The sequence below is a fragment of the Bidens hawaiensis genome, unplaced genomic scaffold (genome assembly GCF_021521415.1).
Source record: "Bidens hawaiensis isolate Kalapana, Puna unplaced genomic scaffold, B.hawaiensis_p1.1 tig00016205_1, whole genome shotgun sequence".
NCBI classification, from domain to species: domain Eukaryota; kingdom Viridiplantae; phylum Streptophyta; class Magnoliopsida; order Asterales; family Asteraceae; genus Bidens; species Bidens hawaiensis.
Window position 1 is genome coordinate 310,528 of NW_027492478.1, and position 14,882 is coordinate 325,409.

The window sequence follows — 14,882 nt, forward strand, 5'->3', positions numbered from 1 at the left end:
CCTGTTTAAAACATGATAAAATCTATTAATTAGAAAAGTACAGCATATGATTTTTTTAATTTACTTAAATATTGGTATATAAAACTTAAAACTGTCATATAAATATAAAATATAAAATAGTTAAACGAGTCGTTATCATGTTTAATACATGCCTTATGTGTATCATTTCTAACATATTAAACCATTAAGAGAATATTATTTTCCTCTACACCGACACGATAATCCCACATCAACAAATCAGCCACGTTGCCACTTCTGCATTCACACATATTCACACCCAAAAAAAGCAAAAAGTCAACACCTTTTTTTAAATAAATTCTTGATTTTGACCCAAGAATCCAATTCTTTTTTCTTTTTTTTTAACGGCCTACTAAGTAATGCCGGGTATCCCGTATGCGGCCCCCAATGGCTAAAGGTAGCCCGAGCCGGTCACTAGTCCGGACGGACGGAGCCCCTAGCGGTTCACCTGTTGAGGAATTCACCGGATAAAACCCGACCCCCACGCCCGCCAAACGGCACGACAGCGAGGAGCCGTAAAACCGGGTCAGATAAGGACTCGAACCATGACAAGCCAGGGTCATCCCTCATATCTCCCATATAATTTGGTGGTAGCAAGGCTTGATCCCCTTGCCTCCTGGTGGTTGCTCTACCATCCGGCCACAACCAACTTGTTTATCCAATTCTTTTAATCAGTATAAATAGAACCCATATCAGTTCTTGCAAATTACACAACTTTCTTTGTTTTTCTTGATACCCAATACAAAAGATTTAAGTTTTTTGATTGTATCATAGCAAAAGATGGCCTCTGAAGCTAAGAAAACAGTCTATGACTTCACTGTTAAGGTTTGATTTTTTATTTTTACTTTTTGCTATTATTAATTAAATTAGGGTTTGAATTTTGTATTTTAAATTCAATTTGGGGGTTTCTTTGAAAAATGGTTATTGGATTTAAATCCATCTGGGGTTGAGATATTTTTATGTTTTCTTGATTTTATGATTGATTTAGTTTGTGGGTACTCTGTTTCTTGAAACTTTTTTGCCCAAAATTATTACTTTTGTAAAGGGTATTAGACTATTAGTATTTTGCTTCTGATAAAATTGATTGTTTGTTAAGAAATATATTGGAAAAGTAGTTTTTAAGCTGCAAGATTTATCTGAAACATTTATTGTTTCTTATTGTTAAATTTAGGTCATATAAATTTGTGATTTCATTTTTAGGGATTTTTTTTTTTAAAATTTGGTGGTTATGTACTTATGTCAAAGTACAAATATATGGTTCTGACGGGGTCTGATTAAGGGCTGTTCACAAGTCGAGCCTGAGTCGAGCTAGGGTGGATTTGAGCTCGAGCTCGAAATAAAACAAGGCAGCTCAGCTAGGCTCGTGCTTGATTTTGAAGTCAAACGAGCCGAGCCATGACCCGAGCCGAGCTTAGGACGAGTTTGGCTCGGTTACAAAAATGAGCAAACTCAGCTCAAGTTGTTTCAAATCGACTCACTGACTGTTTATAGGGTTTAAATCCAATTGGGGTTGAGATATTAGCATCTTTTCTTGATTTGATGATTAGTTTAGTTTTTGGGTACCTTGTTTCTTGGTACTTTTTTTTTCTTCCAAAAATCATTACTTCTGTGAAGGGTGTTATACTATTATTCTTTTGCTTTTGAAAAGCTTGATTGTTTGTTAAAAAGAATTATTGTTTGTTAAAAAGATTGTTTACTTTTAAAAAGAATGTCTTTTATAAGATTATTTGTTTTTAAAAAGAATGATTGATTGTTAAAAAGATTGTTTATTTTTAAAGACAAGATTTCTCGATCTGCTTAGGTTTTGGAATAAACAGCTTCAAATTTGTTTATCCAAAACGTTTTTTTATCGCAAATCGGTGTTTAATTATTTTTGCATTCCTTTTATTTTAGGATGCAAAGGGTCAAGATGTTGATCTTAGCAAGTACAAGGGAAAAGTGTTGTTGATTGTCAATGTTGCTTCACAATGGTATACTTTTATCAACATATATATTTTAATTTTTACAATATCACTGTTTCAGATTAATCTAATGAATGCCATATTTCTTATGTTGCAGTGGCTTTACCAACTCGAACTATCCCGAGTTGACAACCTTGTACCAGAAGTACAAGGATCAAGGTTTGTTTTCTGCCTTTGTTATAAAGCTTTTTTTTTAATCTTTTTTTATTATTTGTATTATTATTTCTTTGTAATGCTAAATTGCGCATTGAAGTCTGAACTGTGTTTGTGATTATACAGGTTTCGAGATTCTTGCATTCCCATGCAACCAATTCGGGGGGCAAGAACCGGGATCCAATGAACAAATTCAGGAGTTTGCTTGCACTCGTTTTAAAGCCGAGTACCCCGTCTTCAGTAAGGTTAGTATCCTATAGACTTTTTTTTTGTAAAAAAGATCGTAATAAGGAATTACGGAAATAACGAAACTTTCTTGATTCAAGATTCATTACACTTTTTTCATTTCATCGTAAATTTGTTTGTTGACCAGGTCAATGTGAACGGGAAGGAGGCCGAACCGTTGTATAAATTCTTGAAATCGAGCAAAGGAGGGTTTCTTGGTGACAGTATTAAGTGGAACTTCACAAAGTTTCTAGTCAACCGTGATGGGGAGGTTGTTGACCGTTATGCGCCCACCACCAGTCCTCTGAGCATCGAGGTATACTATGTTTCATCTGTCTTATAATCTTTTCGGTTTAAATCTTGGATGGCAATTTAACATATTCTTTTGGTTTTGTTAATTGCAGAAGGATATCAAGAAGCTGCTTAACGTCGCTTAAGTTTCGTGAATGGTTTGGTTATCGAGTGATTTTAGTAATAAATTAGCAACCATCTATGTTACTTGATTGTAATTAAGTATCAAATGTTTTTATGTTTATCTATTGTCAAATGAAGCTTGGATTATTATTTGGTATATGATATATGGGATTGGCTTATTGGCTTATATGATTGATTAATGATATATTGATAAAAAATTGAAACTTTACAAGAAGAAATATTTGACCCAAAAGTGGGTGTGTAAACGAGCGGAACCCGAGCTCAAGTGCTCAACTAGGCTTGAAGGGGGCTCGTTTTGACTTACGAGAGCGAGCTCGGCTCGTTTCAAGCTCTTTTTCTAAAGCTAGAACTCGAGAGTATTTTCTAAAGCTCGGGATTGACTTATTTGCTATATTTAATTAATTCGTAACGTTTTTTTTTATGATTTTTAATATTTTGAGAAATCCTTTAAACGAGTCTAAGCTTAGCTCGAGCTCGTGTAGTACCTTAAACAAGCCAAAGCTTAGCTTGAGCTCGGTTTTGCACTATGAAAAGCACATAGAAGTTTTAAAAGGTCAAACTTATAAATTCACAAAAAGCTCGAGCTCGGGCTTGATAACTAAGAGCTTTGTTTCGAGCCTTTTATGAATCCAAGCTCGATTAGCTCACGAGCAACTCGGCTCATTTGCTCCACTACCCAAAAGTTTATTCTTTTGCATCAAATTGACTACTTCTACCAGCCAATAATAAGCAACAATGGTGCATTTCAAGATCTAAGATTAGCACTTTCAAATTAGACTTTCTCAAACCTAGTTGAAAATGAAAAATGCTAACTTTTTCGGTTATGAAATCGCTAGCTTGACATACCATCTAAAACAACAAGGGTGCATTTCAAGATAAACTTTCTTCAAATTAGTCGAAAATGAAAAGCGCTAACGTTATCGGTTATAATACGCTAGCTCGACATACCATCTATAATATTCAAATAAAACAAGATAAGCAGACCTATAATAGTCTAAAAGATGCATCAACTCTGTTCTTCAAAGGGTCATTTACAACCAGGCCTATACACAGATGCCATGTCATCCGCGGTAGGTCAGGTCAATCTCGGTGTAAACTTTTTTCTTTCTAGCCGGTGCATCTTGTGTCAATGGAATCGCCTGGCTCGGAGCTGGGTTAGTGTCGTTGGGCTGAACACTGGGACTTTTTTCATGTGCCGAGGGAGCGTTGGGCTGAACACTGGGACTTTTTTCTTTTGCCGAGGGTGCGCCTTTCGCCTTTTTAGAATTTTTACCACCATACACAAAACTGAATGCCACCACCTGAAAGAAAAAAAAAATATTACATATGAATTTAGGGTTCTTTAGTTGTAACTTTTTACGGGTTCGTTAAAAATTGAAACTTTTTACGGGTTCTTTAAAGATTGAAACTTTAAACGGTTTTTTAAAGATTGAAACTTGTTACGAGTTCTTTTAAGATTGAAACTTCAAACGGGTTTTTTAAAGATGGAAACTTGTTACTGGTTTTTTAAAGATCGACACGTGTTACTGGATCTTTAAAGCATGAAACATGTTACGGGTTCTTGAAGATTGAAACCCGTCACAGGTGCATTAAAGTCAAAACACACGGGCGCATTAAAGATCGAAACTTGTTACAAATGCATTAAAGATCCAAACTTGTTACGGGTGCATTAAAGATCGAAACTTGTTACGGGTGCATTAAAGATCGAAACTTGTTACGCGTTTTTAAAGATTGGAACTTTTTACAAGTTTTTTCATGATTGAAACTATCTTTTTGGGGTTCTTTAAAGATAAAAACTTTTTGTGGATCTTTATGAACTAATACTAAAGGGGGTGTAAAAAAGGACCTGGACCATGCTGGATGCAATTAGCCTGCCACCTATGGCACCACCAAGGACGTCAATATCCGGGCTGGAAACTGATATACTAAGGCCTCCTGTTCGGCTGTTGGGTGCACCAGATTCAGGGACCAGATAAGACCCTGATAAGCTTAGTATGTGAAACGGGCCCTGAAAAAAGGTCAACAAAACAATGTAAAATTCAACCATACGATAAAAAAAGCACGAAAAAATTCCAACAACAGGCATATGCTAAGAAACGGAGCGAGATTTTGAAGTTAAACTTGGAAAGACATAGTTGACTAATTTAACATACGAACTACAATGGTAAAACATTCAAACTTTCAAGATTATTACACGTGATCGTATGTTAACTGCAAACAAGTTTTTTTTTTTTTTTTTTTTGGGGGGGGGGGGGGGTAAAAAGTGTCTAACCTCATAAGTCACGGTGCCAGCAGAAGATGGAAGTTTGCGCAGCTGCACCTCAGAGACTGAACCGACGGCTGAAATTATGCATACACCCCTTGGCCTTTGTTGTGCAAATGAATATATCTTTTCTGCAACATCCTGCAACATTTAACGTTTTTCACCCAAAGAGTACAAAATTGATCGAGTTATGATATCTGAATAAATTTATTAGTTTCACTTCAAATGTGATATGTTATAGGCAGTCAAGTACCTCTCCGGTATTAATAAAGATCACGTGAGGTGTAAAAGCCAATCCCGCTGAAGAATACATCCATTCACCTGATGAAAAAAAAAGAATTATATAAATGAATCAAAGATTCAAGAATATTGAATACTGAATTACCAACAAATAAAACAAAGATTCTTGAAACAACAAGATTAGCATTTGATGCATTGAGAATAGAGCTGATATGATAATAAAAACACAAACTTTGTTTAGATGTATAATGAAAACAATATAACTTACGATAAACGTGTTGTAACATTGATTTGCATACAAAAAAATATTAAATAATTATCACCATCACTTTCATTTTCTAGGTCTCGCATTGATTTCTCATCGCATCAAATAACAAAGAATATAGTTATGACCATCACGATTAAAGAAACCTTGCAAATTCATCATATAACTGAAAATGTTTCAAGAGATCATGCCTATGCTTCTATGCATACATGTGACTATGTGAGATTCTCATTATACTTATATTACATATAGATATAGCTCAACAAACTTTTTATATAAGATGCCTCGAATTAACTGCTATTCGCACACGTGTGCTTATAGATTTGCTTTAACTATCTCTATACGAAGCCGTACAATACGTAAGCATATAAAACACCAAACTTAGCATTTAGTTATCTATAGAGCAATAACTAATTTACCAAATATCAAAAACAAACATATGCATATACAACTTTACATGAATACTACTACTAGTTAGTTTAAAAAACAAACATATGCATACACAACTTTCCTTAACAACACACTATCACAATGCATACAAGATATGCATACATAATACCAGCATAATATAATAACAAGTAAAGCAAGTTAATTTGGCAAGTAAACATACCAGCATTGGCAAGCATTTGCACCCTACCACTGCCAGGCGGCCTCCCCTTGATCTGTTTAGGTATCGGTATTCCCGAACCATGAGATCCACGAGCCGATGATGCAGAGTTAAGGGCTGGCGCACTCATATCTGACCCGTCCACATTATATATCCTCGGCCTACCTCTCTTTCTCATCCCAGGGTCAGACACAACCGCACCACCACTGCCGCCGCCACCACCGACATCGTCATCACTTATGTTGATGACATCATGAAAAGTTGGTGGTGGAGTTTGTTCCACCAGGTACGGATACTGGTACAGGTACGATGAACCGATCGGGTCCAAGTCTACAATGTTGTTATGGTTATGGAAAAAATCAGGGTTTGCTTGGGTAAGGAACCCAAGTAGATCTTGTGCCCCACCTGTATACGAACCCGAACCCGACCCGACAACAGAACCCGACCCGAAAACCCCTGGGCCGAGATAAAATGATGGCATTCCATCCCTAGCATCCATGTATTCACTAAATGACTAAATCACAAAAATTAACAATCTTTTTTATGATCAAGCAAAATTTGAGCAAGAAAAAGACTAAAAACAGAGACTTTAAGCAAAACCCAACTCAAATTAAGCAAAAAGTTACAAACTTTATCAAGATTTTTCCAGGGTTTGTAAATTAACAGCCTAAAATTCAATTTTAACACAAGAAACCAAAAGGGGTTAAGTAAAAACTGAATCTTTATGGTGCAAGATTGAAACTTTGGTGAGAATCTTGAATACCCATATGATCAAACACATAAACAATGGGTTTTTAACTTACAAAGAACCCATGATCAAGAACCTGGTTTTGAAATGAAGAGAAAGGTGGTTTGGGGGTGGAGAGTGAAGGAGGTGAAGACAAAAGTGAAGTGATGACAGTATAAGTTGTCATTTTATAATTAAATAAATGGAGAATAATATTTGACATTTAATAATCATAATATTAATTAGTCAACTATAATTATTTATTAATATTTTTTTAGTTGAGCATATATTTTGATGGTAATGGTAATAGACTATAGGTTTGGGTTTTATCCGATGAATCTATCAAAAGGGTGGACTATTAGGGGCTTCGTTCGTCTGAAATAGTGGCCGGCTCGGGCTACCTTTGGTCAATGGGGGGCCGCGTACGGAATACCCAGCGTTACTTAGTTGGTCGTTCAAAAAAAAAAAGAGTATAGGTTTGGTATAATTAACGAGTCAAAATTATCCCGGTAATAGGATATAAATTCGGTTTATTAACGGTTTTATAATTACTCAGCCTCGTGTAACACATGAGTTTTATCATATAGTATAATAATATCTAATAATTTTATGCATTGTATAGTTTTATAGTCAAGCATGATTATATTATATATTTTTATGATGGCCAGTGAAGTTGTAAATTGTAATCAAATTTCCTTCTGGTTGTAATACGCCAGTAGTTTTTCGGATAATTGATTTCAGTCATCCAAACTGATAATTTTTTCATAAATATGACGTTTTTGTATTTAATTCGAATCAACGTCTAAGATATTTTGATTATTATCTTCAAGTCGGTAGTTATTTTGGATAATTAATTTCAGTCGTCCAAATTGATAGTTTTGCCAAAAATACGACAATTTTCAAAATACTCGAATCAAGTTTTATGATATTCTGATTATTATCTTCAAGTCAACATTTATTTAGAATAATTAATTGCATTCGCCCAAATTGATAGTTTTGCCAAAAATACGACGATTTTCAAAATACTCGAATCAAGTTTTATGATATTCTGATTATTATCTTCAAGTCAACAGTTATTTTGAATAATTAATTTAAGTCGTCCAAATTGATAGTTTTACCAAAAATACGACGGATTCTAAAATACTCGAATCAAGTTTTATGATATTTTGATTATTATCTTCATTCTTCAAGTCAACAATTATTTTGAATAATTATTTTTTGTCGTCTAAATTGATAATTTTGCCAAAAATTAGATGGGGACGCCCTTATGAAACCAAATTATTATGTTTATTTTTTATGAATTTCAATGGTATGTTATTTAGATTTTTTTATTGGAAGATATTCAAGTTTATACATAAAGTACAAATTATAAATTGATATGTTATGAGAGCATTCTCATCCAACACCTCATATTATGTGAGGGGTGTTTTTATAATTTAGAGAGTGATTCAAGGTGTTGTGAGTGAAGAGTTTTTATATTTTAGAAAAAGTAGTGATTTTTCTGTATATTTGAAAAGTTACTGTTCATCCCCTATAATTTTTTAATATATTTTGAAAGTGGTTGTGAGTGAAGGAAAGAGAAAATGTAATGATAAAAGGTATAAAAAATATTATTTAATTGAAATGGAGAGAGAAAATAAAGTGAGTTTTAGTATAATTTTTGGTTTGGAGATAGGGGGTGGGATGAGAATGCTCTGAGATACAATTTTTATAAGTTAATAGAATTTATGAACTTGTTATGTGTCCACAGATCATTATGCTCAGACGTATTTTTGTATTATTGTCTTTTGTTAACGAATGTTAGGTTACATCGACTATTATGGAACACATGGAGGAGTGATCAATACTTCAAGAATGAGATGAACCTGTAGGGGTATGGTACTAAAACCCGGTTCTACGACCCTAAATCTATTATGTTTGGCTTATTTCATTACATGGACTAATACAATGTTATTGGGCCGAGGGGGTTTTGTGGAGGTAACCCTAACTGGGCTAGGCCCATTAGGGTACCATGATGGTGGCCATGAGTATCTATATAAGGAGGTCTCCACTTCCTTATCATGGGTGATGCTCAATAAGAGCCACCACCACTTTTTGTGTCTGTGAACAAGAAATCCTCAGGATATCTTAGCAGTCACCTCCATACCCCCAAAACCATTGCAGGTCTCGACATTGCAGGTCGCCGGCGCAGCCGCTGAAGAAGAAGAAGATCAAGACGTGGTTCGTTCATCTCGAAAATCCGTGGAAACATCGTCATGGATCAGGTAAGATTCGTTTCGTGTTTCGACATTGGCGCCATCCATGGGACGGCAACGAACTGCCCTTCGATCTTCATCTCGGCTGTCAGATCTCTCCCAAGAAAAACACAGATTTGGAAGTTTACAGAAAAAGGCTTCAAAGCTTGTTCTATTAAAGCTCAAAAAGATCCATAGATCTAAAAAGAGGCTTCCAGATCTGGGCAAGAAGGAAAATCCGTGATTCGAATGATCAGATCTCCGAATCTGTGAATCTGTGATTCAGGATCTCCGAATCTGTGATGGTTTTAAATCTGCTCCGGGCTTCAGATCTGTCCAGATCTGATTTACAGATCTAGGTCTAGATTACAGACCTGGATTTTAGGTCTAAAGTTGCAGATCTGACTCTTAAATTGCAGATCCAGAAGTTACTAGACTTCCGCCGCCATGTACGCACGCCCGGGGGTTCTCACTCCGCAGCCGTGCATGTGCCGCCGCGGAAACCACCATCTGGGTTTTGCGCAAGAGACCTCCGCCATGCACACGCACTTGCGAGTCACCACTCTATCGCCGTGCATGCGCGCATCAGGCTACGCGCCAAACTTCAAGGTTGGGAATCCTCCTAATATCCCATATGGCTACGCGCCAAACTTCAAGGTTGGGAATCCTCCTAATATCCCATATGGCTACGCGCCAAACTTCAAGGTTGGGAATCCTCCTAATATCCCATATGGCTACGCGCCAAACTTCAAGGTTGGGAATCCTCCTAATTGTGACATCTGCCCCGATCCGACCCGACCTAGGTACCCGTTTCCCTTATCCGATCTCTTTCTTTTATGATTTAATATTTATACTTATATTTTACTTTTAATAATAATATATATATTTTCCTTCCCGCCTCTTCCTCTCTTTCTTTCCGCCGTCCCGTCCCTCTCCTTCTCTCTTTCCGCCTTCTTTTCCCTCTTGTCGCCGTCCCGCCCTTAAGCCTTGTTTCCCTCTTTTTCTTCTAACTCTTTTGTTCCTTCCCGCCTAAGGTTGTCTGCGCAGACCCCCTTGCAAGGAATCCTGCGTGAAGACCACCTGTTTCAGCGATACGCGAGACGAACTCTTCTCGCAGCGCGCTAAGAATTGTAATTCTTCTCGCAGCGCGCGAAGGACGGTAGTTCTTCCCGCGACGCGCTAAGGATTTGTAGTTCTTCTCGCAGCGCGCTAAGGATCGTAGTTCATCCCTCGACGCGCGAAGAATTATAGTTCTTCCCGCGGCGCGCTAGGAATTTTAGTTCCTCCCGCGGCGCGCTAAGAAATGTGATTCTTCCCGCGGCGCGCTTAGAAATGTAGTTCTTTCCGCGACGCGTTAAGGTTAGTTCTGTCTGCCTTCGCGCTCGCGCTCTCTTGACCTTCTGTGTCAGCCTTCTCGCGCTAAACCCTTTGAGTTTTCTTCTGTTTAATCTAGCCGTTTGCTTTTGTGTTGTCTTATCTTTTGAGCTGTTGACCTAATCTGCTTTATGTCTGAAAAGTTACTTTCGGCGCAGCATGCGCACCAACCCCATTGGTTGGCAGATAAAGTGACTGACATAATCTTTTGAGATCTGCTTTTGCCATGCTTGACCTGTACCTTTATCTGATCCGCCCATGCTTTTTACTGTTCCCTGACAGCTTTATCTTGCTCCCTGCAGCTGCCATATCTTTTGATATCTTTTGCTTTTGGAATCTTTTACTTTTTGAGATCTTTTCCCCTTTTTCTAGGGATTGTGTTCCCTAGGGTTTCTCTATAAATAATAGTATTATTTTTCCTAACACTACACACACAAAGCACTTAATCTCTCCTGTTTTCCTTGCTCTCTGCCGCCTCCCTCTCTGCCTCCGTCTTCCTCCCTGTTCTGTCCTGCTGTTCCGGTAATATATATATTATATATAATAATTTAATTATGCTAACTTATAATCAAGACTTAAAACCAATCATTAAAACAATAATCTTGTTTATAGGTTAACTAGTGCTTGTTTAAAGTTGGTTCTTGCTTTATCTTACACCGCATCGTTTATCAAGTGAGTAATCTCGTACCTAATCCCTTTTTGCTTTTAATGTTTTGGGATGTTCATGTGTTCATACAAACTTAGAGTCTTAAACTTGTTTATGAGCTTTAGTCGCGCAGTATCCCATGTGTTGAGGACGTTTACTTGGCTGTTTATTTGTATGTGTGTATCATTAACCGCTTTGTTCGGCCTATTCCGCAGTTTTCATGGATCCATTAGATGAACACGGGAGACCTATCGTTTACGGTTTTCTTTGTTTACACTTGCACAGATGTTTTCTCGTTTTTGTGCTCAATTGGGAGCACGGATTGAACTATGAACTATGAGCTATGATCTATCTAGGCTTGATCACAATCTGATTGCACCCTTGATAAACACCAGACATACACGTGTTGCGCGCAGATTTATTGTTATCTATGTATTGTATTAAACTTGATTTCTCACCAACACGCAAGTGTTTGACGTTTATTTTAACACATGTTCAGGTTTGCAGTAGCTGTTTTGGAGCTTGTGGACACATAGGACGTTTTTACTTTTGGACCTAGATTAAAATGTATCAAGACAAGTTATTGCTGTTCGAATATTATGATTTATAATATATTGATTTATGTTGGTTTATTTATATCTTGTGTTTACTCTGCGCGTGCGCGAATGAATGTATTTATTAAATATTGACACCCAATAGTGTCACGAGTAATGAAACAATATGTGGCGCCCCGATGTATAATCCGCCTTTGGTCGGGGTGTTACAGATTGGTATCAGAGCTCGTTGACTTTAGGATAGGTGGTTAGACGTAACGGCCTAGAATACCTAAGAGTCCCTTCTCGCGCATGAGAGAAATCTCATGTTTGCGCGCTTATTGTTAATTACTCGTTGTTTATAAATATGCTCGCGCTTGCGCAGTATATGATTTTATGTTTTATTTCGAGATATTTCGATTTTTATTGATTTTACTTACATGTTCGTTTGTTGGAATTGAAAATCCGAAAAGTCATGGTGATACATGAATGGTTGATTTTCAATTTCCATTTACGATTATGTTCTGAGGTTGGAGACTTGAAAAGTCATGGTGATACATGAATTGTCAACCTCCAATACTCATTTTCTTGTATGTTTTATATTGAAGATTGAAAAGTCATGGTGATACATGAATCGTCAATCTCCAATACTCGTTTGCTCGTATATTTTAAATCGGGAATTCGGAAAGTCATGGTGATACGAATTGTCGATTCTTGATTCGAATTTGTTACCTTTATTAAGTCTGCATTTAAAGTCATTTAATCTACTTTAACTTTTGATAGTATCTGACTCCGCGAAACCAAGCTTTATAAGATTAAACTTTGTGCTAAAACCAAGATATTAACTAAAATTAAAACTTTTATAGAATGCCTCCGCTATCTCGCCGATTTCAGAGAAGAGAAGCCTCGCGCATGCGTAGACAGCAACGTTCCCAGGAAATGGCCGCCGCAATAGCCCAAGCTTTGAGCCAAAACAATACCAACACCTCTGGTTACAACATTAAATCCTTCAACGCGGGTAACCCTCCGAAGTTCACAGGTCTTGAAGGAGCCACCATGATGCTTCAATGGCTCGAGAAGATTGAAAACACTTTCCTCCACACCCAATGCCCCTCAGACAGACGAACCCTGTATGCTTCCAGTGTCCTGGAATCTAGAGCGCTTACATGGTGGAATGGAGTAGCTCATGCGCGTGGCGCAGAGGCTGCTTCTAGCATGACATGGGAGGAATTCAAGGAAATTCTGACGCGAGAATTCTGCCCTCCCAACGAAATTAAGCGCCTAGAGGAGGAATTCTGGAACTTGAAGCAATACAGCGGTGAAGCGCGCGAGTACGCGACGCGCTTCCACGAGCTAAGCTTACTGGTCCCTCACCTTGTTACCCCTTCCCGCCGAGCCATAGAGAAATTCCTTGGGGGTCTCCCCATGGAAATTCAAGATTCTGTATGGGCCAGAAACCCAGTAACCCTCTCTGACGCCATCGAGTTGGCCGCTGTGCTCAGCGACAACCATGTCAGAGCAGGAACCCTGTTCCTGCGGGGAACAGAAAAGACCAAACCCACCAAGACTGCCCCTGAACCAACAGAAACCAAACCAGAATCCTCAAACCGTAACAACCTCAAGCGCAGGCGCAAGGCCTATGCGCTTACCAACCCGCCCATAGTCCAGCAACCCGCCTACCAACCTCCAGTTTACGCGCCTAACCCTCTATCAGCCTACCCAACTCCCCCTATAGTCCACAACTATGCCTTAACCAATCCCGCACTCCCTGCCCCGCCTCCTAAGAAACCTTACACAGGAAACCAACCCTTTTGCCCAACCTGTAGACTTCACCACCCAACCCAAACCCCGTGTCGACAATGTAACCGATGTGGCCGCGTTGGTCACTCAACCGAATACTGTAGAGTCCCTCCCGCCAATCCAATACCACCAGTCTACCCGCATAACCCACAACCAACCTACCAAAACCCACGACCCAGGTCGTGCTATAACTGCGGTGATCCCAGTCATTTCCGGAACGCGTGCCCGAGACTACAAGTTCAGATTACGCAAGCGAATCCGGTGAACCAGATTTCGAACCAAGTGACACGCGGACGAGCTTTTAACATAACCGCGCACCAAGCGCAAGCGAATAATGACGTAGTTAATGGTACATTTTTGCTTAACGGATTTTATGCTTTTGTACTTTTTGATACTGGCGCCGATCGAAGTTTTATCTCTCGCGCCTTCGAGCAGAAGCTTGCGCGACCGCGCAGCGATTTAAAAGAAGATTTTTCAGTTGAATTGGCTAACGGTGAAACTGTTTTAATTAACTCTGTGATTAAAAATTGCACGCTTAACCTTAACGAAAACGATTTTCTGATCGACCTCATCCCCATGCCTCTTGGAAGCTTTGATGTTATCATTGGTATGGACTGGCTCTCGAATAATCGCGCCGAAGTTATTTGCGCCAAGAAGTTGATTCGCATACCTCGAGAAAATGGTGATCTTCACATCTACGGCGAAAAACCCTCCCGCGGTCTTAAGCTTATGTCCTGCGCCGAAGCCCAAAGACTCATGCGGAAGAAGTGTTTTGCATTTTTAGCCCATGTGGTTAAACCCGATGAAGGAAAGAAGAAGCTTCACGATATCCCTGTTGTGCGTGATTTCCCTGAAGTTTTTCCTGATGATCTTCCTGGTATCCCTCCCGCTCGTGAAGTCGAGTTCCGTATTGATCTTGTCCCTGGTGCTTCCCCCGTAGCTAAATCTCCTTATCGTCTTGCACCCGCTGAGATGCAAGAATTGGCAAGTCAACTTCAAGAGTTGACCGCTAAAGGATTCATTCGCCCTAGCTCTTCGCCCTGGGGTGCTCCGGTGTTGTTCGTTAAAAAGAAAGATGGATCGTTTCGCATGTGTATTGATTACCGCGAGTTGAACAAACTCACCATTAAAAACCGGTATCCCTTACCGCGTATTGACGACCTCTTTGATCAACTCCAAGGTGCCTCTTGTTTCTCCAAGATTGATCTCCGCTCTGGCTATCACCAGTTGCGCATCCGCGATGAAGATGTCCCGAAGACTGCTTTTCGAACTCGTTATGGCCATTTTGAATTCTTGGTCATGTCCTTCGGTTTAACCAACGCACCCGCCGTTTTCATGGATCTAATGAATCGGGTGTGTAGGCCTTTCTTGGATAAATTCGTGATCGTGTTTATCGATGAT

General features: G+C 38.7%; 2 protein-coding genes across 2 annotated transcripts; one reads left to right on the forward strand and one right to left on the reverse strand.

The window, feature by feature from the left end:
- The first annotated feature begins 680 nt into the window (after nucleotides 1–680).
- On the forward strand, nucleotides 681–2,958 carry LOC143550987 (putative phospholipid hydroperoxide glutathione peroxidase). Its single transcript, XM_077041531.1, has 6 exons — nucleotides 681–843; nucleotides 1,912–1,988; nucleotides 2,077–2,138; nucleotides 2,259–2,377; nucleotides 2,506–2,673; nucleotides 2,762–2,958. The coding sequence occupies exons 1-6, from the start codon at nucleotides 799–801 to the stop codon at nucleotides 2,792–2,794; spliced, it is 504 nt and encodes a 167-aa protein (XP_076897646.1). The 5' UTR covers nucleotides 681–798; the 3' UTR covers nucleotides 2,795–2,958.
- An 895-nt stretch (nucleotides 2,959–3,853) lies between these two features.
- On the reverse strand, nucleotides 3,854–7,025 carry LOC143550967 (AT-hook motif nuclear-localized protein 5-like). Its single transcript, XM_077041512.1, has 6 exons — nucleotides 6,171–7,025; nucleotides 5,309–5,376; nucleotides 5,065–5,196; nucleotides 4,639–4,800; nucleotides 3,997–4,093; nucleotides 3,854–3,954 (listed from the first exon to the last, which is right to left on the reverse strand). Exons 1-6 carry the CDS (start codon nucleotides 6,664–6,666, stop codon nucleotides 3,854–3,856), a joined length of 1,056 nt encoding a protein of 351 aa, XP_076897627.1. The 5' UTR covers nucleotides 6,667–7,025.
- Between the last annotated feature and the right edge of the window lie 7,857 nt (nucleotides 7,026–14,882).